This window comes from Mytilus trossulus, chromosome 11 (genome assembly GCF_036588685.1).
Source record: "Mytilus trossulus isolate FHL-02 chromosome 11, PNRI_Mtr1.1.1.hap1, whole genome shotgun sequence".
NCBI classification, from domain to species: domain Eukaryota; kingdom Metazoa; phylum Mollusca; class Bivalvia; order Mytilida; family Mytilidae; genus Mytilus; species Mytilus trossulus.
Window position 1 is genome coordinate 46,244,857 of NC_086383.1, and position 27,988 is coordinate 46,272,844.

At 33.0% G+C, this 27,988-nt stretch overlaps 1 protein-coding gene across 1 annotated transcript; it reads right to left on the reverse strand.

Moving 5' to 3' along the window:
• LOC134691205 (collagen alpha-1(IV) chain-like) lies at window positions 1–27,988 on the reverse strand. Its single transcript, XM_063551537.1, has 8 exons — window positions 27,955–27,988; window positions 26,542–26,817; window positions 10,243–10,266; window positions 9,639–9,743; window positions 4,334–7,186; window positions 3,826–3,866; window positions 1,253–1,303; window positions 1–442 (listed from the first exon to the last, which is right to left on the reverse strand). The coding sequence occupies exons 2-7, from the start codon at window positions 26,747–26,749 to the stop codon at window positions 1,295–1,297; spliced, it is 3,240 nt and encodes a 1,079-aa protein (XP_063407607.1). The 5' UTR covers window positions 26,750–26,817; window positions 27,955–27,988; the 3' UTR covers window positions 1–442; window positions 1,253–1,294.

Below are 27,988 nucleotides of genomic sequence, written 5' to 3' on the forward strand. Positions count from 1 at the left end.
CACATAGCCGAGGGTTAAGATGGCAAAATAAGACGATTAAAGACATCAGGTTACTAAACCTGAGATTACATTAAAAACACAATCCATCCGTCTAAGTTTATTTTTCGCTAAAAGCAGTAAAGTGTGATATAGAATTTGTTTAATTATTTCACCCATGTTATCAACAATAGTGTAGATTAGAAAACAAATCGTTAACTATTATTACTACTTAACAAAATCCTGCTCAGTACCATATAATAGATTTTTTTTTAATAATTGTTTGTTATATGTAACAGTATGTAGAAATATAATTGACGTGAAATTGTTATCTTTTTCGGATGTTAATTCAGCTGTTAATGTGCTCCATTTTGAAGTTGAAGTATAGTTGTATGACCATGTCTGTGTTCTTTACATCGTCAATACGGTTGATATTAGAGAAGTTGTGCTTATAGGCCGATCATATCTATAAAAATCAAAAGTGAATTCATTATCTTATTTACTAGTCTGATAACCAAAAATAATATTCGTTGATTTTGTAGCAAAATTCTAAACTTTGTACCTCTGCTTAATGTGGCACACCTTTAAAATTTTCGGATCGTTCGATTTACATAATCCGGAAACATAACTTTGAAAATATATGTAGTTCGTGTGTTATTTTTTCTCTCGAAATTTGGCCATGATCACAGGCACTTATAAAATGTTACCAAAATATAGAAGTTTAAGGGAATGACTTTGGTTCAAATTCTTGTTCATAGAAAGTGTTCTTCTTTAATTTGATTTTGAAAGCGCCCAGTTAAATACAGAGAACTAAATAATCATCTCTTAATGCACAAGATAATACATACATTTTTTTTTATCTTTGAATGTTTTCCTTTTTTCTGTTTCATAAGAATTTCTGACAAAGAATCAGTGTGTACTTTCATGCAGAATTTTCAGTAATTTTGAATTCTGCTTTTTTGACAAGTCTTATTCATCATTTCACTTACGTAGTTATCATTTTTTGGTTCCACGAGATCACACACATGTCCAAGCAAATAGAAATCTTTCAAAGATATGTGTTCAAAGTGGATATTAGTTTTGATATACGTATACGACATCATCGATTTATTAATGTATGCTTATATCATATAAAATGCACGAAACTAATAGTTAAAGACTCACTAATTTGTAATGTTAAAACTTTTTGAAATGGCCGAATGATTAAATTAATGCGTGTCATATAATCAAAACAAGTATATCTTGATGCAAGCAATATATATAATACTTTACCTACTATATACAAACTATAACTAATGTCTATTGCTGTCTATTGTCCTCAAGCTTTCTGCAAAAAAAATTAAACGCATGTTTTGTTTGTTTCTTTTGTTTTCAATAAAAAAAAACAGCAGTTGAGATAAAATACCTGCTGTTTCACTAAAACATGTTCTAATTTGGTTATTTCAAATGCCCAACTTTGACTTTGAGATAAAGAACATCATAAACTGTTGTTCTTCTGCTTTCTGGTTATTTTTTATTCGATGATCTCTACAGTTTAAAGTCACTAATAATGCATGCATACGTTTTTCGTGCGTTATAAAAAATAAAAAGTGACCACAAAGTATGTTTTGTACCAAAATTGCACCATTTCGTCTGATTATACCTAACTAAATTGTAGTTAATGCATCCAACGTGCTCATTTGGATGTTGATGTGTCGTACTTGAAACAAACATGCAATTGACAAACTATATAAGAAACTGAAGGACAGACATATTTTCAACCAAATTCTTTCAATTACAATTGGTGAAACTTCGAGTCGAGAGGATTTGTTATTTAAACAAACTAATGACAAGGGTAGTATACTCATAATTCAAAAAGAAATGCATCATTTACGAGTTGATATATGTCTTAACAGTTCATAAAACAACTTACAGATACGTGTCACTGCTGGTGGATTTATATCAATTGCGACAGAATTTACATTATGATAATTCGTCATTTCACAAGATATAGATATAAATTCTAAGGTGTGTTCTGCCAGCCCTTCGGACAAAATTGACTTAAATAATTGATCTATCACGTCTTCCTTGTTTCTTTTGTATGTGTTTTACTTCCCAAACTAGTCTATTCACCGTACCTCATGAAAGCTATACCGGTTAACTGTCGTACACATCGTAATTATACGTTTATAGACGATGGAGATATTTTTGATAAATTTGAATTCAGTTGAAAATGAAAATGTTAACCTTCAAATGTGTATACGACTGTTATTCAGGATGATAGAAATTTAGTTAGTAATAAACCAGGTTTTATCCACAATTTTCTACATAAGAAAAAGCCTGTAACAATTCAGGAATATGACAGTTGTTATCCATTGGTTTGATGTGTTTGAGCTTTTGATTTTGTCATTTGCTTAGGGACGTTCCATTTCGAACTTTCTTTAGAGTTCGGTAATTTTGTTATTTTACTTGTAAGTAACAAATCCATTAAAACATCTGATATCAAAAGGCAACTTACACATTTGACCAGTCTTAACACGTTCTTGTAGACGAAACGCGCGTCTGGCGTATAAACAAAATTTAGTCCTAGTATCTATCATGAGTTAATTTGCAAGTTTCTATTGTTTGCCTAACAAAATTGAAAAATTACTAAGTTTGCAATGAAAACTTTAAGTCGAAAATTGGGAGACAACATAATGACTAAAACAAAGACCATTTGAAATTTCATTAAATACATATAGCAATATCACCTCTTCTTAAACAAACTAGTATAAATACTGATAATAATGTTAAGATAATGTTCGTGTATGAATATTTACATCTCTGCAATCACTGACTTATAGTTAAATATAAACTATAATATCCCGTATAACTGTTCGCTGTAAAAACTGGCTAACAATCAAATTAATCAGACAATACAAAAAGCGACAACAAAACAAATAGAAGAAAATTAGGTTACAAAAAACCTCTTGTCAACATGTCCAGCTCTGAAAGACGTACATATCTATGAACAATACCACATTTCTTTTGTGAGAAGCAAATGAGATACTGCAAGAGACTGATATAACAACAGATCTAAGACCATCAAATCAAAATGAATTATACGAGGTACAATAGATCTCGAACTTCTGGTGTGTATCAACATCATCAGAAACGTGTAATTTAATATAGCCACGTGTAATAACAAGATAGATAGAGTATTGCAATATTAAAGACTAAAGTGACAATGTATGTAAACAAAAAGTACAATTTATCTTAACGTTATATCCTTAATTAACTCGTTTTGAGACTTCGTCAACTAGAAAACAAAGACTAAACATAAGCAATGCAGCAATCCCAAAAATAGATGGTCGTTTTTTTTTTCGTTTCAATTTTATATTTAGCGAGACTAAATATCATCTACAGCATAAAATAAAAATCAAAGTGAAATTACCGACAATCCTGAAGACAAAAATCTCTTCAGTGTAATAAGAGAAATAATTTAATCAGTAGAAATCAATCTGATAAGAATATTCAGTTTCCTGTTAGCTAGCTTTGAAGTTTGTGAGCTAAGCAAATGTTTGCCAATATTATCAGTAAAAATCAGGTTTTTCTACATAAGGAAATGCCTGTATCAAGTCAAAAATATGACAGTTGTGTTCCTTTCGTTCTAACTTTTTTTTTCAATTCTGTTTCTAATTTTGCGCGGAGTTTTGTCTTTTTGCTATCATTTTTTTCATTACATTTCAAGTATTTTAACTCATCTGATAAGATTGAATTTGGTTTTATAGCAGTCTCCTTCTCTGTGTGGTGGTGTCGTTAAAAGCATGTTAAAGCTTATTCGATTGTACAATACTATAAGATAAGTAATAAAAAAATTGTAAACTTTACCAATCCTTTATCGCCTCTAAATCCTTTATCACCCCGATCACCTGTAATAAGTTGTAGAAAATTAGTTAGAAGTGATATTAAACTTCTTGTTTAAGGTACAGGTGAAGGTTGTTACCTTTTAAAAAGTATTAACCCGTTGCAATTGTTTTCACCTGTCCTAAGTTAAGCACCTGATGTTCGATTGTTGTCGTTTGTTGATTTGGTTCATACGTATTTCTCGTTTTGAAATATATATAGATTCCCGTTTGAATGGTTTTACACTAATCTTTTTTGTTTTGTTTCCCTTTATAGCTTTTGGTCTGAGTCAAAAGCTCCGTGTTAAAGACCGTAATTTGGCTGATAACGCTTTACTATTACATATGGTGACTTGATGGAGAATTGTCTCATTGCCAAATCTTATCTGTGTGAATCAAAAACTATAATTAAAACACTATTTTAAAAAGTACATTATTAAAGCATTATTGTCCCTTAAAGCTAATAAATGATGATTTTAGTATGTAATATTTACCCATCAGTCCTCGAACACCATTTATTCCAATAGAACCACTAGGGCCTTTATCTGCTTTGACTGCCTTAAATCCTTTTTTCCCGAAATCTCCCTTAAATCCTTTCAATCCCTTTATTCCTTTTTGTCCTTTGTAACCTTTATCGCCCATGTATCCTTTATTTCCCTTGTAACCTTTCTGTCCATTAGAACCTTTATATCCTTTATTTCCTTTCATGCCTTTGAAACCTTTATATCCTTTGGTCCCTTTATCACCCTTTTCACCTTTTCTCCCATTAAATCCTTTGTATCCTTTTTGTCCTTTATATCCCTTACTGCCTTTCACTCCTTTATAACCCTTATATCCTTTTTGACCTTTGTTACCTTTATATCCCTTTTGACCTCTAAAACCTTTTAATCCCTTAATTCCTTTGTACCCTTTATTTCCTTTTTGTCCTTTAAAACCTTTGCTACCTGTTAGTCCTTTGTATCCTTTGATTCCTTTTTGTCCTTTATATCCTTTTAGTCCTTTGCTTCCTTTGTATCCTTTGATTCCTTTGTGACCTTTATGTCCTTTCTGTCCTTTGAAACCTTTAGATCCTTTCTGTCCTTTGTTTCCTTTGTATCCTTTTTGTCCCTTATAACCCTTATAACCTTTTGTGCCTTTGGTACCTTTATATCCTTTCTGACCCTTGAAACCTTTGTAACCTTTTTCTCCTTTGTAACCTTTAATTCCCTTTTGTCCTTTGTAACCTTTGTATCCCTTCATTCCTTTGTTTCCTCTGTATCCCTTTTCTCCTTTGTTCCCTTTGTAACCCTTTTCTCCCTTAAAACCTTTGTATCCTTTTGTTCCCTTATTACCCATGGTTCCTTTTAGACCTTTGTATCCTTTAAAGCCTTTGTATCCTTTCTGACCTTTGTAACCTTTCTGACCTTTCATTTCTTTGTTTCCTTTCTGACCTTTGTAACCCTTGTAACCCTTATCTCCCTTGCTTCCTTTATATCCCTTCTGTCCTTTGTTACCATTATAACCTTTCAGTCCTTTAAATCCTTTAGTACCTTTTTGTCCTTTGGATCCTTTGTATCCCTGTAGTCCTTTGTTGCCTTTATATCCCTTAGTACCTTTTCCGCCTTTATATCCTTTCTGTCCCTTTAGTCCTTTATATCCTTTTTGTCCATTCATTCCTTTATATCCTTTTATTCCTTTGTTTCCCTTATACCCTTTTTGTCCTTTGATACCTTTATGTCCTTTGGTTCCTTTATATCCTTTGAATCCTTTTTGTCCTTCGAAACCTTTCTCTCCCTTTATTCCCTTATAACCTTTATATCCTTTTTGTCCTTTTTCACCTTCATAACCTTTTAGTCCTTTTGTTCCTTTATACCCTTGAATTCCTTTACTTCCTTTGTATCCTTTCATTCCCTTGTATCCCTTGTTGCCTTTTCGTCCGTTGTATCCCTTTTTACCTTTCTTTCCTTTGTAACCTTTGAAACCCGTTTGTCCTTTATAACCTTTAAGTCCCTTCCTTCCTTTGTATCCTTTATTTCCCTTTTTACCCTTATAACCTTTATTTCCTTTTTGTCCTTTATAACCTTTATAACCTTTCACGCCTTTATTACCTTTATTGCCTTTCTGTCCTTTATAACCTTTGTATCCTTTCTGTCCTGTTAGCCCCTTATACCCCTTTTCTCCTTTTTGACCTTGGTATCCTTTGTTTCCATTAAAGCCTTTGCTCCCCTTTTGTCCCAGAAATCCCTTATAACCCTTATGTCCCTTAAAGCCTTTATTACCTTTTTTTCCTTTTATGCCCTTGTATCCCTTCTGTCCTTTAACCCCCTTAGTTCCTTTCTTTCCAATGTATCCTTTTAATCCTTTTATACCTTTATTTCCTTTGTATCCCTTATCACCTTTGATACCCTTATAACCTTTTCCTCCTTTGCTACCTTTGTATCCCCTTTGTCCTTTGAATCCTTTGTATCCCTTCACTCCTTTGCTTCCAATATATCCTTTTTGTCCTTTTGTACCTTTTTGACCTGCATAGCCTTTCTTTCCTTTCTTTCCTTTGATTCCCTTAAATCCTTTCTGTCCTTTATATCCTTTGAATCCTTTTTGTCCTTTAAAACCTTTTAGTCCTTTATTTCCTTTATGACCGTTGCTTCCTTTTCCCCCTTTATATCCTTTATATCCCTTAATGCCTTCATCTCCTTTGGTACCTTTTCCACCTTTATATCCTTTCTGTCCTTTGTAACCTTTGTGACCTTTCTTGCCCTTGTGTCCCTCTGATCCTTTTATTCCTTTAAATCCTTTGTTACCTTTCAGTCCTTTATACCCGTCATTTCCTTTCAGACCTTTGTAACCGTTGACTCCTTTTTTACCTTTATAACCTTTGTATCCTTTGTGTCCCTTGATTCCTTTGTTTCCTTTCATTCCTTTGTGTCCTTTTGAACCCTTATGTCCTTTGAACCCTTTGAATCCTTTTTTCCCTTTGTAGCCTTTATATCCTTTTTCTCCTTTGTATCCTTTCAGACCTTTCTCTCCCTTTTTGCCTTTTAATCCTTTCTCACCCTTTTCACCTTGATAGCCTTTTTGTCCCTTGTACCCTTTGTGTCCTGTCAATCCTTTGAATCCTTTTTCTCCTTTCCGTCCCTTGTAACCTTGATTTCCTTTCTGTCCTTTGTATCCCTTCTTTCCTTTGTGTCCTTTTTGTCCAGTGTTTTGCATTCCCTTATAACCTTGCAATCCTTTGTTTCCTATAAAACCCTTTTGTCCATTTGTGCCGTTAGTACCAGGTATACCCACTCTAGTTCCTGGCAATCCTTTCATACCTCGATCACCTGTATTGCCTTTTGGACCCGGCAAACCGTCTGTTCCTTTTATTCCTTAAAAGAAATGTAAATTATAATTGCACTCAACAAATTGTGTCCAAAGAGGTTTTCTGGAATACATATTTTGGAGGGATTATCTATCCAAACATCAAAAATGTATGAATATTTGAGGTGCAACATGACAAAATCTCAAACGAACGGACATATTCAGTTACTGTTATCCGAGAAAGTTTGATACTTTAAAATTCTTCGATTATTTCTTATTCATGCAACAAAAAAGAAATTTGTCTATAACTGAGAACAGTTTATTTATCGTTCAACTCAAAACTAATTTATAAAACCAGTTTTAGTTAAACGAAGCAAACTATATGACACTAGTAGCTACATGGTTTTTTTTTAAAGCAATATTTTATAAAAAAAAAAAAAAACATTGTGGTGTACCAATAGTAATTACACATATGTTCCAGATAGCAGGCAATGTTAGCTTTATACAAATTATGCTACTACTTCTATGCACTAAATTATGATCAAAAGATTTTCCATAAAGATAGAATTATGTTTAAGTGATATATGGACTTTGAAAAATGAGCCAAAAAGTAATAAAAAACATGCGTTTATTTTTCAATCGAGTAGACGAAATAATTACGGTTTTCATGCATTGGTAGGCCATCTACGGATGATTCCGATAGCAAAGGTATGCGTACTATACACCATTGTGAAGATATGTCAACTGAGATTTACAGTTTAACAAGATACAACACTGGGTCGATGCCACTGCTGATGGATGTTTCGTCTCCGAGTGTATCACCAGCCCAGTAGTCAACATTTCGGTGTTGACATGAATATCAAAAATGTGGCCATTTTTATAAATTTCCTGTATACAAAACTTTGAATTTTACGAAAAACTAAGAATTTTCTAATCCCAGACGTAGATTACCTTAGCCGTATTTGGCACAACTTTTTGGAATTTTGTATCCTCAATGCTCTTCAACTTTGTATTTGTTTAGCTTTATAAATATTTTGATATTAGCGTCACTGATGAGTCTTATGTAGACGAAACGCGCGTCTAGCATACTAACTTATAATCCTGGTACCTTTGATAACTGTTGACAACTAAAAAATCGAAATATAACGGAATTTCGCGACCTGGTGACATTTTTCCAAAATGCGAGTAAAGTACCTTGTGCTTAATGTAAAGATATATAGTAAATGTTATATCTGACACAATTGCCTGTAGGAGAAGCTACAAATTTATAGTTGTATGCGTTTTGTTAGACCATAAGGTCATATATATCTCATGATCAGTCACACTCTATGGGTGACAATATCCCACCGAGAAGTTAGAGGTTCGAAATCTATACTAAAAATATATAATTCAAAGAGTGAAATTTAAATTAACAGTCCTGTATTGGAATTTAGTAAAATATAACATCATTTAACAAACCAAATGTGTATATATTTGTGTAAGTTTTTGTAGAGCTTAAAAAACTAAAACTATTAATGATAAATACAACAATTTCAACACCTTTTGAACTTGTAAACTAATACGAGATTTTCAAAATTCAAGGATTTGACGAAATCAATATTTCACAATCAATTCACAGACTAATATAGGATTAAGTTTTTATAAAAAAAACACTTTTAATTTGAGCTAGTTTGGTAGGAATTATACTTTTCATGCTTTTCGTTTTTGGTCAGTTGTGTATAAGGAATATATCATATGTATATCGTGTAAAAATGCAAGTAATATAACCCAGATGTTTACATACCTTCGGCGCCAAGAACTAGGATAAAAATTACTAGGAATAAGAGTAATAGAACCAGGATGTTTATATATCTTCAGTGCCCAAAGTACAAGGAATAAGAGTTATAGAACCAGGATGTTTACATACCTTCAGCGCCAAGAACCAGGATGTTTACATACCTTCAGCGCCGAGAACCAGGGTGTTTACATACCTTCAGCGCCCAAAATACAAGGAATAAGAGTTATAGAACCAGGATGTTTACATACCTTCAGCGCCCAAAATACAAGGAATAAGAGTAGTAGAACCAGGATTTTTACGTACCTTCAGCGCCCAAAATACAAGGAATAAGAGTTATAGAACCAGGATGTTTACATACCTTCAGCGCCCAAAATACAAGGAATAAGAGTAGTAGAACCAGGATTTTTACATACCTCAGCGCCCAAAATACAAGGAATAAGAGTTATAGAACCAGGATGTTTACATACCTTCAGCGCCCAAAATACGAGAAATACTAGTAAGAGTAATAGAACCAGGATTTTTACATACCTTCAGCGCCCAAAATACAAGGAATACTAGTAAGAGTAATAGAACCAGGATGTTTACATACCTTCAGCGCCCAAAATACAAGAAATACTAGTAAGAGTAATAGAACATGGATTTTTACATACCTTCAGCGCCCAAAATACAAGGAATACTAGTAAGAGTAATAGAACCAGGATGTTTACATACCTTCACCGCCGAGAACCAGGTTGTTTACATACCTTCAGCGCCGACTATTCCTGTGTTTCCCTTATCTCCTATTGATCCTTTTACTTCATCACCTAGCAACCCTTTCATGCCTGGCATACCTTGAGGTCCCGGTGATCCTTATAATAGGGAAACATGTACAAAACATATAGGTATTTATAAACTCAACATTTGGACTAGACAAAATCAGTATAAATGTACAATATAAACCTTACTGCCTTCTTGTTCTATCTTTCCTTGTTAAATTAGTGTCAACAGACTTTTTACTAAATGAGATTTCAAACAAGTACAAATAATGGAACTTGTAATTTAGAAAAAAAGGTTAGAAAGAAGAATCCTATATAAATCAAATTGCATGAGGTAACGCTATTACCTAAATCTATTGAACACTATTTCTACATAATTTCTATTGTGACATTATGCTTTCTTAACATGAATCCTGTAAGATATATACATAAAGGAATGAGAAATGCTTACTGCTATGTTGTCCTTTCATAGGATTGAAAACAAAATTTCAAGAGTTTTAGCGAGATTTAAATTCTGATTTGTGTTATTGAAAACAGATGTCCCTTAAAGCTTAATTAAATGTATTATTGTGTTGCAGTATGAAACACTTACCTAGAATTTCTAGAACTGGTGTTACTAAAACAAAGAAAATGTCAAACTGTACGTTCTCAGTTAGTGTTAAATGCTTTTATATTTTTTATAAGCAGAGATAACAGTGTTTAAAAGGTACTGTATAGCGGGTTATTTTCGAGGGGTGCACATGTTCGCTTATTTTCGCGGATAGAAAAAAAATCCCCAAAATAAATTCCGCCTATTTAAAACGGCACATGCAAAGGTATTGGTAAAAGTTTTGAATCAGTTAAAATAATAACAGCAAAAAATATTTGTATACGTTATTCAATGAAAATCGAGAAATTTTACACTCGCGAAATAACCCCCTTGTTTGTTGTTGCTGTGCATTTGTTGTGATTTGTACCCCATATACCTTTTTTTTCTTGCATGAGACATCCTTTAGTTACTAAACTTGGTACTATAAGCGTTCTAGTTGAACTACCCTTTTGAACTTTTAAAAACTGAAATCGAAAAGCACGACTCTTTAAATAATAACAGTGCATATACATTTACGTATGAAAAAAGTAAGGGTTTAAACTATATTTTTTTTTAATTTCAATTGATACGGTGTAGACGGTGTTTAGGGCTTCACGAAACTATACTTATTTAAAAATTACTGTCGATTTTGAAGACAGAGCCATATGCTCGGTTGCTTTTATTAACTGGTAAGACTTGCATGTACCATTTGTTTTAATTGTGTCCATCAAATAAAGGTCACCTAGAGAAGGAAATTCTAATGTTGACCTAAAGTGAATCCGTATTCATGTGATATTCAATGTATCCCTTTTGATGAAAATGGGCAAAGTATGTACGAGGCTCGTTCAGCTATTAAAGGGAAAGAATCTTAGAATGTAACTAACTGGATCTGAATATAAATTTAATACGTCACAGAAAAAAAAATGTTAACTTGTGGCTACGATGTATTGCCACAATCATTCGGTGTCAATATTTCTTTAGTACACCAGATCTAGATTTCGACAATATATGTCTCTTCAGTGATGTTAGGGATCGAAACGGTATTTGGAAGGCCATATAATTTACTCTCAATTTAAGATTGACTCTTGAATTTTAAGAGTCAATATATAGGATGAACGGATCATATAAACCGGAGGGAAAACATGATACATGCCCAAACAAAAAAATATAAACGAGTCTAAATTGAAAACTACGTTCAAACCTATGATTGCGTTGGATAAAAACCGCAATTTTTATACGTGTGCATGTCAAACAAATTTCGTTATAGAAGGGTCTAAAAACAGCACGAACAACATTTTCCAAAAGACCAAAAAAGTGAAAAAGTATATTTAAACAAAACGCATTTGACTAACAGGTCGAACAACTGATGTTCTTTAACCCTGCTGACTGCCATTGACGATTGCCAAATAAAATTGATCACAAGATGTAATAACTAACTGGATCTGAATATAAATTTAATACGTCACAGAAAAAAAAATGTTAACTTGTGGCTACGATGTATTGCCACAATCATTCGGTGTCAATATTTCTTTAGTGCACCAGATCTAGATTTCGACAATATATGTCTCTTCAGTGATGTTAGGGATCGAAACGGTATTTGGAAGGCCATATAATTTACTCTCAATTTAAGATTGACTCTTGAATTTTAAGAGACAATATATAGGATGAACGGATCATATAAACCGGAGGGAAAACATGATACATGCCCAAACAAAAAAATATAAACGAGTCTAAATTGAAAACTACGTTCAAACCTATGATTGCGTTGGATAAAAACCGCAATTTTTATACGTGTGCATGTCAAACAAATTTCGTTATAGAAGGGTCTAAAAACAGCACGAACAACATTTTCCAAAAGACCAAAAAAAGTGAAAAAGTATATTTAAACAAAACACATTTGACTAACAGGTCGAACAACTGATGTTCTTTAACCCTGCTGACTGCCATTGACGATTGCCAAATAAAATTGATCACAAGATGTAATAACTAACTGGATCTGAATATAAATTTAATACGTCACAGAAAAAAAAATGTTAACTTGTGGCTACGATGTATTGCCACAATCATTCGGTGTCAATATTTCTTTAGTACACCAGATCTAGATTTCGACAATATATGTCTCTTCAGTGATGTTAGGGATCGAAACGGTATTTGGAAGGCCATATAATTTACTCTCAATTTAAGATTGACTCTTGAATTTTAAGAGACAATATATAGGATGAACGGATCATATAAACCGGAGGGAAAACATGATACATGCCCAAACAAAAAAATATAAACGAGTCTAAATTGAAAACTACGTTCAAACCTATGATTGCGTTGGATAAAAACCGCAATTTTTATACGTGTGCATGTCAAATAAATTTCGTTGTAGAAGGGTCTAAAAACAGCACAAACAACATTTTCCAAAAGACCAAAAGAGTGAAAAAGTATATTTAAACAAAACGCATTTGACTAACAGGTCGAACAACTGATGTTCTTTAACCCTGCTGACTGCCATTGGCGATTGCCAAATAAAATTGATCACAAGATGTAACAAAATGGATCCTAATATAAATTTAAAAGGTCACAGAAAAAAAAAATTGTTAACTTGTGGACAGGATGTTGTGCCACAAACATTCGGTGTCAATATTTCTTTAGTACACCATATCCGGATTTCGACAATAAATGTCTCTTCAGTGATGTTAGGGATCGAAACGGTATTTGGAAGGCCATATAAAAAGTACCCTCATTTTAAGAGAAAGTACCCTCATTTTTAGATTAACTCTTGAATTTTAAGAGTCAATATATAGGATGAACGGATCATATCAACCGGAGGGAAAATATGATACATGCCCAAACAAAAAATATAAACGAGTCTAAATTGAAAACTACGTTCAAACCTATGACTGCGTTGGATAAAAACCGCAGTTTTTATACGTGTGCATGTCAAACAAATTTCGTTGTAGAAGGGTCTAAAAACAGCACAAACAACATTTTCCAAAAGACCTTAAGAGTGAAAAAGTATATTTAAACAAAACGCATTTGACTAACAGGTCGAACAACTGATGTTCTTTAACCCTGCTGACTGCCATTGGCGATTGCCAAATAAAATTGATCACAAGATGTAACAAATTGGATCCTAATATAAATTTAAAAGGTCACAGAAAAAAAAAAATTGTTAACTTGTGGACAGGATGTTGTGCCACAAACATTCGGTGTCAATATTTCTTTAGTACACCATATCCGGATTTCGACAATAAATGTCTCTTCAGTGATGTTAGGGATCGAAACGGTATTTGGAAGGCCATATAAAAAGTACCCTCATTTTAAGAGAAAGTACCCTCATTTTTAGATTAACTCTTGAATTTTAATATATATACGAGTCTAAATTGAAAACTACGTTCAAACCTATGACTGCGTTGGATAAAAACCGCAATTTTTATACGTGTGCATGTCAAATAAATTTCGTTGTAGAAGGGTCTGAAAACAGCACAAACAACATTTTCCAAAAGACCAAAAGAGTGAAAAAGTATATTTAAACAAAACGCATTTGACTAACAGGTCGAACAACTGATGTTCTTTAACCCTGCTGACTGCCATTGGCGATTGCCAAATAAAATTGATCACAGGTTGTAACAAAATGGATCTTATTATAAATTTAATACGTCACAGAAAAACAAAATTGTTAACTTGTGGACAGGATGTTGTGCCACAAACATTCGGTGTCAATATTTCTTTAGTACACCATATCCGGATTTCGACAATAAATGTCTCTTCAGTGATGTTAGGGATCGAAACGGTATTTGGAAGGCCATATAAAAAGTACCCTCATTTTAAGAGAAAGTACCCTCATTTTTAGATTAACTCTTGAATTTTAAGAGTCAATATATAGGATGAACGGATCATATCAACCGGAGGGAAAATATGATACATGCCCAAACAAAAAATATAAACGAGTCTAAATTGAAAACTACGTTCAAACCTATGACTGCGTTGGATAAAAACCGCAGTTTTTATACGTGTGCATGTCAAACAAATTTCGTTGTAGAAGGGTCTAAAAACAGCACAAACAACATTTTCCAAAAGACCTTAAGAGTGAAAAAGTATATTTAAACAAAACGCATTTGACTAACAGGTCGAACAACTGATGTTCTTTAACCCTGCTGACTGCCATTGGCGATTGCCAAATAAAATTGATCACAAGATGTAACAAAATGGATCCTAATATAAATTTAAAAGGTCACAGAAAAAAAAAAATTGTTAACTTGTGGACAGGATGTTGTGCCACAAACATTCGGTGTCAATATTTCTTTAGTACACCATATCCGGATTTCGACAATAAATGTCTCTTCAGTGATGTTAGGGATCGAAACGGTATTTGGAAGGCCATATAAAAAGTACCCTCATTTTAAGAGAAAGTACCCTCATTTTTAGATTAACTCTTGAATTTTAAGAGTCAATATATAGGATGAACGGATCATATCAACCGGAGGGAAAATATGATACATGCCCAAACAAAAAATATAAACGAGTCTAAATTGAAAACTACGTTCAAACCTATGACTGCGTTGGATAAAAACCGCAGTTTTTATACGTGTGCATGTCAAACAAATTTCGTTGTAGAAGGGTCTAAAAACAGCACAAACAACATTTTCCAAAAGACCTTAAGAGTGAAAAAGTATATTTAAACAAAACGCATTTGACTAACAGGTCGAACAACTGATGTTCTTTAACCCTGCTGACTGCCATTGGCGATTGCCAAATAAAATTGATCACAAGATGTAACAAAATGGATCCTAATATAAATTTAAAAGGTCACAGAAAAAAAAAAATTGTTAACTTGTGGACAGGATGTTGTGCCACAAACATTCGGTGTCAATATTTCTTTAGTACACCATATCCGGATTTCGACAATAAATGTCTCTTCAGTGATGTTAGGGATCGAAACGGTATTTGGAAGGCCATATAAAAAGTACCCTCATTTTAAGAGAAAGTACCCTCATTTTTAGATTAACTCTTGAATTTTAAGAGTCAATATATAGGATGAACGGATCATATCAACCGGAGGGAAAATATGATACATGCCCAAACAAAAAATATAAACGAGTCTAAATTGAAAACTACGTTCAAACCTATGACTGCGTTGGATAAAAACCGCAGTTTTTATACGTGTGCATGTCAAACAAATTTCGTTGTAGAAGGGTCTAAAAACAGCACAAACAACATTTTCCAAAAGACCTTAAGAGTGAAAAAGTATATTTAAACAAAACGCATTTGACTAACAGGTCGAACAACTGATGTTCTTTAACCCTGCTGACTGCCATTGGCGATTGCCAAATAAAATTGATCACAAGATGTAACAAAATGGATCCTAATATAAATTTAAAAGGTCACAGAAAAAAAAAAAAAAAATTGTTAACTTATGGACAGGATGTTGTGCCACAAACATTCGGTGTCAATATTTCTTTAGTACACCATATCCGGATTTCGACAATAAATGTCTCTTCAGTGATGTTAGGGATCGAAACGGTATTTGGAAGGCCATATAAAAAGTACCCTCATTTTAAGAGAAAGTACCCTCATTTTTAGATTAACTCTTGAATTTTAAGAGTCAATATATAGGATGAACGGATCATATCAACCGGAGGGAAAATATGATACATGCCCAAACAAAAAATATAAACGAGTCTAAATTGAAAACTACGTTCAAACCTATGACTGCGTTGGATAAAAACCGCAGTTTTTATACGTGTGCATGTCAAACAAATTTCGTTGTAGAAGGGTCTAAAAACAGCACAAACAACATTTTCCAAAAGACCTTAAGAGTGAAAAAGTATATTTAAACAAAACGCATTTGACTAACAGGTCGAACAACTGATGTTCTTTAACCCTGCTGACTGCCATTGGCGATTGCCAAATAAAATTGATCACAAGATGTAACAAAATGGATCCTAATATAAATTTAAAAGGTCACAGAAAAAAAAAATTGTTAACTTGTGGACAGGATGTTGTGCCACAAACATTCGGTGTCAATATTTCTTTAGTACACCATATCCGGATTTCGACAATAAATGTCTCTTCAGTGATGTTAGGGATCGAAACGGTATTTGGAAGGCCATATAAAAAGTACCCTCATTTTAAGAGAAAGTACCCTCATTTTTAGATTAACTCTTGAATTTTAAGAGTCAATATATAGGATGAACGGATCATATCAACCGGAGGGAAAATATGATACATGCCCAAACAAAAAATATAAACGAGTCTAAATTGAAAACTACGTTCAAACCTATGACTGCGTTGGATAAAAACCGCAGTTTTTATACGTGTGCATGTCAAACAAATTTCGTTGTAGAAGGGTCTAAAAACAGCACAAACAACATTTTCCAAAAGACCTTAAGAGTGAAAAAGTATATTTAAACAAAACGCATTTGACTAACAGGTCGAACAACTGATGTTCTTTAACCCTGCTGACTGCCATTGGCGATTGCCAAATAAAATTGATCACAAGATGTAACAAAATGGATCCTAATATAAATTTAAAAGGTCACAGAAAAAAAAAAATTGTTAACTTGTGGACAGGATGTTGTGCCACAAACATTCGGTGTCAATATTTCTTTAGTACACCATATCCGGATTTCGACAATAAATGTCTCTTCAGTGATGTTAGGGATCGAAACGGTATTTGGAAGGCCATATAAAAAGTACCCTCATTTTAAGAGAAAGTACCCTCATTTTTAGATTAACTCTTGAATTTTAAGAGTCAATATATAGGATGAACGGATCATATCAACCGGAGGGAAAATATGATACATGCCCAAACAAAAAATATAAACGAGTCTAAATTGAAAACTACGTTCAAACCTATGACTGCGTTGGATAAAAACCGCAGTTTTTATACGTGTGCATGTCAAACAAATTTCGTTGTAGAAGGGTCTAAAAACAGCACAAACAACATTTTCCAAAAGACCTTAAGAGTGAAAAAGTATATTTAAACAAAACGCATTTGACTAACAGGTCGAACAACTGATGTTCTTTAACCCTGCTGACTGCCATTGGCGATTGCCAAATAAAATTGATCACAAGATGTAACAAAATGGATCCTAATATAAATTTAAAAGGTCACAGAAAAAAAAAAATTGTTAACTTGTGGACAGGATGTTGTGCCACAAACATTCGGTGTCAATATTTCTTTAGTACACCATATCCGGATTTCGACAATAAATGTCTCTTCAGTGATGTTAGGGATCGAAACGGTATTTGGAAGGCCATATAAAAAGTACCCTCATTTTAAGAGAAAGTACCCTCATTTTTAGATTAACTCTTGAATTTTAAGAGTCAATATATAGGATGAACGGATCATATCAACCGGAGGGAAAATATGATACATGCCCAAACAAAAAATATAAACGAGTCTAAATTGAAAACTACGTTCAAACCTATGACTGCGTTGGATAAAAACCGCAGTTTTTATACGTGTGCATGTCAAACAAATTTCGTTGTAGAAGGGTCTAAAAACAGCACAAACAACATTTTCCAAAAGACCTTAAGAGTGAAAAAGTATATTTAAACAAAACGCATTTGACTAACAGGTCGAACAACTGATGTTCTTTAACCCTGCTGACTGCCATTGGCGATTGCCAAATAAAATTGATCACAAGATGTAACAAAATGGATCCTAATATAAATTTAAAAGGTCACAGAAAAAAAAAAATTGTTAACTTGTGGACAGGATGTTGTGCCACAAACATTCGGTGTCAATATTTCTTTAGTACACCATATCCGGATTTCGACAATAAATGTCTCTTCAGTGATGTTAGGGATCGAAACGGTATTTGGAAGGCCATATAAAAAGTACCCTCATTTTAAGAGAAAGTACCCTCATTTTTAGATTAACTCTTGAATTTTAAGAGTCAATATATAGGATGAACGGATCATATCAACCGGAGGGAAAATATGATACATGCCCAAACAAAAAATATAAACGAGTCTAAATTGAAAACTACGTTCAAACCTATGACTGCGTTGGATAAAAACCGCAGTTTTTATACGTGTGCATGTCAAACAAATTTCGTTGTAGAAGGGTCTAAAAACAGCACAAACAACATTTTCCAAAAGACCTTAAGAGTGAAAAAGTATATTTAAACAAAACGCATTTGACTAACAGGTCGAACAACTGATGTTCTTTAACCCTGCTGACTGCCATTGGCGATTGCCAAATAAAATTGATCACAAGATGTAACAAAATGGATCCTAATATAAATTTAAAAGGTCACAGAAAAAAAAAAATTGTTAACTTGTGGACAGGATGTTGTGCCACAAACATTCGGTGTCAATATTTCTTTAGTACACCATATCCGGATTTCGACAATAAATGTCTCTTCAGTGATGTTAGGGATCGAAACGGTATTTGGAAGGCCATATAAAAAGTACCCTCATTTTAAGAGAAAGTACCCTCATTTTTAGATTAACTCTTGAATTTTAAGAGTCAATATATAGGATGAACGGATCATATCAACCGGAGGGAAAATATGATACATGCCCAAACAAAAAATATAAACGAGTCTAAATTGAAAACTACGTTCAAACCTATGACTGCGTTGGATAAAAACCGCAGTTTTTATACGTGTGCATGTCAAACAAATTTCGTTGTAGAAGGGTCTAAAAACAGCACAAACAACATTTTCCAAAAGACCTTAAGAGTGAAAAAGTATATTTAAACAAAACGCATTTGACTAACAGGTCGAACAACTGATGTTCTTTAACCCTGCTGACTGCCATTGGCGATTGCCAAATAAAATTGATCACAAGATGTAACAAAATGGATCCTAATATAAATTTAAAAGGTCACAGAAAAAAAAAAATTGTTAACTTGTGGACAGGATGTTGTGCCACAAACATTCGGTGTCAATATTTCTTTAGTACACCATATCCGGATTTCGACAATAAATGTCTCTTCAGTGATGTTAGGGATCGAAACGGTATTTGGAAGGCCATATAAAAAGTACCCTCATTTTAAGAGAAAGTACCCTCATTTTTAGATTAACTCTTGAATTTTAAGAGTCAATATATAGGATGAACGGATCATATCAACCGGAGGGAAAATATGATACATGCCCAAACAAAAAATATAAACGAGTCTAAATTGAAAACTACGTTCAAACCTATGACTGCGTTGGATAAAAACCGCAGTTTTTATACGTGTGCATGTCAAACAAATTTCGTTGTAGAAGGGTCTAAAAACAGCACAAACAACATTTTCCAAAAGACCTTAAGAGTGAAAAAGTATATTTAAACAAAACGCATTTGACTAACAGGTCGAACAACTGATGTTCTTTAACCCTGCTGACTGCCATTGGCGATTGCCAAATAAAATTGATCACAAGATGTAACAAATTGGATCCTAATATAAATTTAAAAGGTCACAGAAAAAAAAAAATTGTTAACTTGTGGACAGGATGTTGTGCCACAAACATTCGGTGTCAATATTTCTTTAGTACACCATATCCGGATTTCGACAATAAATGTCTCTTCAGTGATGTTAGGGATCGAAACGGTATTTGGAAGGCCATATAAAAAGTACCCTCATTTTAAGAGAAAGTACCCTCATTTTTAGATTAACTCTTGAATTTTAATATATATACGAGTCTAAATTGAAAACTACGTTCAAACCTATGACTGCGTTGGATAAAAACCGCAATTTTTATACGTGTGCATGTCAAATAAATTTCGTTGTAGAAGGGTCTGAAAACAGCACAAACAACATTTTCCAAAAGACCAAAAGAGTGAAAAAGTATATTTAAACAAAACGCATTTGACTAACAGGTCGAACAACTGATGTTCTTTAACCCTGCTGACTGCCATTGGCGATTGCCAAATAAAATTGATCACAGGTTGTAACAAAATGGATCTTATTATAAATTTAATACGTCACAGAAAAAAAAAATTGTTAACTTGTGGACAGGATGTTGTGCCACAAACATTCGGTGTCAATATTTCTTTAGTACACCATATCCGGATTTCGACAATAAATGTCTCTTCAGTGATGTTAGGGATCGAAACGGTATTTGGAAGGCCATATAAAAAGTACCCTCATTTTAAGAGAAAGTACCCTCATTTTTAGATTAACTCTTGAATTTTAAGAGTCAATATATAGGATGAACGGATCATATCAACCGGAGGGAAAATATGATACATGCCCAAACAAAAAATATAAACGAGTCTAAATTGAAAACTACGTTCAAACCTATGACTGCGTTGGATAAAAACCGCAGTTTTTATACGTGTGCATGTCAAACAAATTTCGTTGTAGAAGGGTCTAAAAACAGCACAAACAACATTTTCCAAAAGACCTTAAGAGTGAAAAAGTATATTTAAACAAAACGCATTTGACTAACAGGTCGAACAACTGATGTTCTTTAACCCTGCTGACTGCCATTGGCGATTGCCAAATAAAATTGATCACAAGATGTAACAAAATGGATCCTAATATAAATTTAAAAGGTCACAGAAAAAAAAAAAATTGTTAACTTGTGGACAGGATGTTGTGCCACAAACATTCGGTGTCAATATTTCTTTAGTACACCATATCCGGATTTCGACAATAAATGTCTCTTCAGTGATGTTAGGGATCGAAACGGTATTTGGAAGGCCATATAAAAAGTACCCTCATTTTAAGAGAAAGTACCCTCATTTTTAGATTAACTCTTGAATTTTAAGAGTCAATATATAGGATGAACGGATCATATCAACCGGAGGGAAAATATGATACATGCCCAAACAAAAAATATAAACGAGTCTAAATTGAAAACTACGTTCAAACCTATGACTGCGTTGGATAAAAACCGCAGTTTTTATACGTGTGCATGTCAAACAAATTTCGTTGTAGAAGGGTCTAAAAACAGCACAAACAACATTTTCCAAAAGACCTTAAGAGTGAAAAAGTATATTTAAACAAAACGCATTTGACTAACAGGTCGAACAACTGATGTTCTTTAACCCTGCTGACTGCCATTGGCGATTGCCAAATAAAATTGATCACAAGATGTAACAAAATGGATCCTAATATAAATTTAAAAGGTCACAGAAAAAAAAATTGTTAACTTGTGGACAGGATGTTGTGCCACAAACATTCGGTGTCAATATTTCTTTAGTACACCATATCCGGATTTCGACAATAAATGTCTCTTCAGTGATGTTAGGGATCGAAACGGTATTTGGAAGGCCATATAAAAAGTACCCTCATTTTAAGAGAAAGTACCCTCATTTTTAGATTAACTCTTGAATTTTAAGAGTCAATATATAGGATGAACGGATCATATCAACCGGAGGGAAAATATGATACATGCCCAAACAAAAAATATAAACGAGTCTAAATTGAAAACTACGTTCAAACCTATGACTGCGTTGGATAAAAACCGCAGTTTTTATACGTGTGCATGTCAAACAAATTTCGTTGTAGAAGGGTCTAAAAACAGCACAAACAACATTTTCCAAAAGACCTTAAGAGTGAAAAAGTATATTTAAACAAAACGCATTTGACTAACAGGTCGAACAACTGATGTTCTTTAACCCTGCTGACTGCCATTGGCGATTGCCAAATAAAATTGATCACAAGATGTAACAAAATGGATCCTAATATAAATTTAAAAGGTCACAGAAAAAAAAAAAAAAAAAATTGTTAACTTATGGACAGGATGTTGTGCCACAAACATTCGGTGTCAATATTTCTTTAGTACACCATATCCGGATTTCGACAATAAATGTCTCTTCAGTGATGTTAGGGATCGAAACGGTATTTGGAAGGCCATATAAAAAGTACCCTCATTTTAAGAGAAAGTACCCTCATTTTTAGATTAACTCTTGAATTTTAAGAGTCAATATATAGGATGAACGGATCATATCAACCGGAGGGAAAATATGATACATGCGCAAACAAAAAATATAAACGAGTCTAAATTGAAAACTACGTTCAAACCTATGACTGCGTTGGATAAAAACCGCAGTTTTTATACGTGTGCATGTCAAACAAATTTCGTTGTAGAAGGGTCTAAAAACAGCACAAACAACATTTTCCAAAAGACCTTAAGAGTGAAAAAGTATATTTAAACAAAACGCATTTGACTAACAGGTCGAACAACTGATGTTCTTTAACCCTGCTGACTGCCATTGGCGATTGCCAAATAAAATTGATCACAAGATGTAACAAAATGGATCCTAATATAAATTTAAAAGGTCACAGAAAAAAAAAAATTGTTAACTTGTGGACAGGATGTTGTGCCACAAACATTCGGTGTCAATATTTCTTTAGTACACCATATCCGGATTTCGACAATAAATGTCTCTTCAGTGATGTTAGGGATCGAAACGGTATTTGGAAGGCCATATAAAAAGTACCCTCATTTTAAGAGAAAGTACCCTCATTTTTAGATTAACTCTTGAATTTTAAGAGTCAATATATAGGATGAACGGATCATATCAACCGGAGGGAAAATATGATACATGCCCAAACAAAAAATATAAACGAGTCTAAATTGAAAACTACGTTCAAACCTATGACTGCGTTGGATAAAAACCGCAGTTTTTATACGTGTGCATGTCAAACAAATTTCGTTGTAGAAGGGTCTAAAAACAGCACAAACAACATTTTCCAAAAGACCTTAAGAGTGAAAAAGTATATTTAAACAAAACGCATTTGACTAACAGGTCGAACAACTGATGTTCTTTAACCCTGCTGACTGCCATTGGCGATTGCCAAATAAAATTGATCACAAGATGTAACAAAATGGATCCTAATATAAATTTAAAAGGTCACAGAAAAAAAAAAATTGTTAACTTGTGGACAGGATGTTGTGCCACAAACATTCGGTGTCAATATTTCTTTAGTACACCATATCCGGATTTCGACAATAAATGTCTCTTCAGTGATGTTAGGGATCGAAACGGTATTTGGAAGGCCATATAAAAAGTACCCTCATTTTAAGAGAAAGTACCCTCATTTTTAGATTAACTCTTGAATTTTAAGAGTCAATATATAGGATGAACGGATCATATCAACCGGAGGGAAAATATGATACATGCCCAAACAAAAAATATAAACGAGTCTAAATTGAAAACTACGTTCAAACCTATGACTGCGTTGGATAAAAACCGCAGTTTTTATACGTGTGCATGTCAAACAAATTTCGTTGTAGAAGGGTCTAAAAACAGCACAAACAACATTTTCCAAAAGACCTTAAGAGTGAAAAAGTATATTTAAACAAAACGCATTTGACTAACAGGTCGAACAACTGATGTTCTTTAACCCTGCTGACTGCCATTGGCGATTGCCAAATAAAATTGATCACAAGATGTAACAAAATGGATCCTAATATAAATTTAAAAGGTCACAGAAAAAAAAAATTGTTAACTTGTGGACAGGATGTTGTGCCACAAACATTCGGTGTCAATATTTCTTTAGTACACCATATCCGGATTTCGACAATAAATGTCTCTTCAGTGATGTTAGGGATCGAAACGGTATTTGGAAGGCCATATAAAAAGTACCCTCATTTTAAGAGAAAGTACCCTCATTTTTAGATTAACTCTTGAATTTTAAGAGTCAATATATAGGATGAACGGATCATATCAACCGGAGGGAAAATATGATACATGCCCAAACAAAAAATATAAACGAGTCTAAATTGAAAACTACGTTCAAACCTATGACTGCGTTGGATAAAAACCGCAGTTTTTATACGTGTGCATGTCAAACAAATTTCGTTGTAGAAGGGTCTAAAAACAGCACAAACAACATTTTCCAAAAGACCTTAAGAGTGAAAAAGTATATTTAAACAAAACGCATTTGACTAACAGGTCGAACAACTGATGTTCTTTAACCCTGCTGACTGCCATTGGCGATTGCCAAATAAAATTGATCACAAGATGTAACAAAATGGATCCTAATATAAATTTAAAAGGTCACAGAAAAAAAAAAATTGTTAACTTGTGGACAGGATGTTGTGCCACAAACATTCGGTGTCAATATTTCTTTAGTACACCATATCCGGATTTCGACAATAAATGTCTCTTCAGTGATGTTAGGGATCGAAACGGTATTTGGAAGGCCATATAAAAAGTACCCTCATTTTAAGAGAAAGTACCCTCATTTTTAGATTAACTCTTGAATTTTAATATATATACGAGTCTAAATTGAAAACTACGTTCAAACCTATGACTGCGTTGGATAAAAACCGCAATTTTTATACGTGTGCATGTCAAATAAATTTCGTTGTAGAAGGGTCTAAAAACAGCACAAACAACATTTTCCAAAAGACCAAAAGAGTGAAAAAGTATATTTAAACAAAACGCATTTGACTAACAGGTCGAACAACTGATGTTCTTTAACCCTGCTGACTGCCATTGGCGATTGCCAAATAAAATTGATCACAGGTTGTAACAAAATGGATCTTATTATAAATTTAATACGTCACAGAAAAAAAAAAATTGTTAACTTGTGGACAGAATGTTGTGCCACAAACATTCGGTGTCAATATTTCTTTAGTACACCATATCCGGATTTCGACAATAAATGTCTCTTCAGTGATGTTAGGGATCGAAACGGTATTTGGAAGGCCATATAAAAAGCACCCTCATTTTTAGAGAAAGTACCCTCATTTTTAGATTAACTCTTGAATTTTAAGAGTCAATATATAGGATGAACGGATCATATAAACCGGAGGGAAAATATGATACATGCCCAAACAAAAAATATAAACGAGTCTTAATTGAAAACTACGTTCAAACCTATGACTGCGTTGGATAAAAACCGCAATTTTTATACGTGTGCATGTCAAATAAATTTCGTTGTAGAAGGGTCTAAATATATATATACAATTGATGATTACTTTTTTTACTTATAACATAAACATTAAAAAGACCTTAAAATATTTAATTGTATTTGGTTGCTATCTATCAATTTATATATTAATGCTTATATATCCGCCTGCAGTCTAGATCTTCGGAGTCATCTCGACTGTTAATTAAAAGTCGTCTAGACTAAAAAAAAAAAAAACCACGTGAACTGCTGCGATATATTTTGGAGTCTCTGCATTGTTAATTGTTTATTTATTGTAATTTGGATATACATTTCAGTTTGTATTGAATCATATACGAGATTTTTAGTCAAATCGGGGATCATGAATCTGACAGCTTATGTCCCTTTTAGTACTGATAGAACAAGACATATTCAAACTAACATAAATTTGAAAAGTTTACACTTTGATCTGACCAGGACATAATAAATTTCCCACTCTTATTAAGATGTGTGATGATAAAGCTGGCACTCCGTTTGAATGAGATATAATAAATTTAGTTAACACCTCCATTTAAATGAGATATGGTAAAGTTAACACTTCTATTTGAATGTAATTTGTTTAAGTTAACACTCCGATTTGAATAAGATATGGTCAAATTGACACTCCGATTTGAATAAGATATGGTAAAGTTTACACTCCGATTTGAATGAGATATAATAAAGTAAACACTCCGATTTGAATGAGATATGGTAAAAATTAACACTCCGATTTGAGTGAAATATGGTAAAGTTAACACTTCTATTTGAATGAGATATGGTAAAGTTAACAATCCGATTTGAATACGATATGGTAAAATTAACATTTCGAGTTGAATGAGATATAGTAAAGTTAACACTCCGATTTGAATGAAATATGTTTAAGTTAACACTCCGATTTTAATGCGATATGTTAAAATTCCATTTCGATTTGAATGAGGTATGGGAAAGTTAACACTACGATTTGAATGAGATATGTTTAAGCTGACACTCCGATTAGAATGAGATATGGTAAGGTTTACACTAAGATTTGAATAAAATATGGTAAAGTTAGTTTAACACTTCGATGTGAATGATATATGGTAAAATTAGCAATCTCATTAACATATAAAATCTGAAACAAACATTTTTGTGTTAACATGGACCATCTGATGTACCAAATAATTGTTTTTTTTCGAAAAATTTGTCAGTTAGCAGTTAAGATGATTGAATTCTTCTCTTATACCCATGAAAATAACAAAAAAATATATGCTTTATCCCATTTTCACCATAAAATACAATGTTAGCCATTTCTCCTTGCTATACTAATATATACATATGATGTCACGTGGTTTCCATGGCAACCAGACTATTCAGATTTTTTTTATTATTTTTTTTTTAATTAGACTGTTAGTTTGGACCATTTCAACTTAAAAAAAAGTAATCGAAAAAAAATAATCTGGCCAAAATTTGTCATATTTGGTCTATTTTTACAGAGAATTGATGTTAATAAAATGAAGACAAAATTTACTCACAGCAATCGTGGTGCACAAATAGACTAACATTAACTCCAGTCCCACACATAGATGGCTCGAACATGGTAAAGTTTGGTATATCACAGGTTTGCTGTTTTTCACAATAGCTAATATCGACCATTTTCCCACAACTAGCTTCACTAGTCTCAAAAAATTTACCCGGAGTTGAACAGTCAACATCTCCATAAAATGCTGTAATTATATGCATGTACTGTCCGGGATTACAATTCAATGTAACTGGAGGATCACAATGTCTTTGCCATAGGGTTACAGCCGCTGTTTGTATAAAATAATTGTACAAAAATAAGATGTGGTATGATCGTCTATATTAGAATGAGTACACATAGGAAGATGTAGTATGATAGTCCATATGATGATTGTTTACAAGTAAGAAGATGTAGTATGATCTTCTATATCATGACTGTCCTCAAACAAGAAGATGTGATACAATAGACTATATTATGATTGTCTACGAATAAGAAAATGTGGTATGCACGTTTATATTATGATTGTCTACAAATGAGTAGATGTGCTATGATTGTCTACAAATGAGTAGATGTGCTATGATTGTCTACAAATGAGTAGATGTGCTATGATTGTCTACAAATGAGTAGATGTGCTATGATTGTCTACAAATGAGTAGATGTGCTATGATTGTCTATAAATGAGTAGATGTGCTATGATTGTCTACAAATGAGTAGATGTGCTATGATTGTCTATATTATGTATAATAAACAAATAGACAGTATGATACATTAACGAGCCTTAATTTGACTTATATATATATAATCATACAGTAAATAATACAAATAATCTTTACACCTTACAACGGAATAAAAAAGTCAGAAAATTCAAAAAAGTACTTCCAGTTCAGCTATTTCATGTCTTTTTAAACTTTAGATTTCATCAAATCTAGTTATAACATTGGGTTTGTTTGTATGATAAATATCATGTGAAAATAAATCGTAGTTAAAATATCAAAACATAAATACAGACTCCATTGTCTGATACCGACGGTTACATATGTATATTAATGATACTAAATATTAAAAAAAGGAAATCAATTTGATTATATGGATTTTCGAAAACAAATTCTAGAAAAAAGAATTGTATTAGGACGAACATATACTTATTGTTGTGAATTCTAAATAATCATGTCTTAGTTCTGTGCAATATGATTTCTAAAATTTAAATTAATGAAGGTCTTCTATTAAAGGCTCAAATTTAAGCGAAGAAAATAAGATCCTCAAATATGATTTAAATCGCTTTAAAATGGATTATCAAATATCATGCATCAAAACAAAAGTCTTTAAAATCTAACTATGGATTGTTGCTGACTGGTCACTGAATAAACATTTATCGTAAGGTGTAAAGTTACACGGTAATTTTTTGTAAATATAATGTAATACGCACCAACTTGTCGCTTCACACGATCGACTATTTCGTG

Excerpts from the sequence above, each read along its gene's own strand:
- LOC134691205 (XM_063551537.1), bottom strand. The coding sequence starts at position 26,749 with ATGCATATAATTACAGCATTTTATGGAGATGTTGACTGTTCAACTCCG. Across the intron at positions 7,187-9,638 it reads AGGAATAGTCGGCGCTGAAG|GAATAAAAGGAACAGACGGT; the intron begins GTATGTAAACAA and ends ATTTCTTTTAAG. Across the intron at positions 3,867-4,333 it reads TGGTGTTCGAGGACTGATGG|GTGATCGGGGTGATAAAGGA; the intron begins GTAAATATTACA and ends AACTTATTACAG.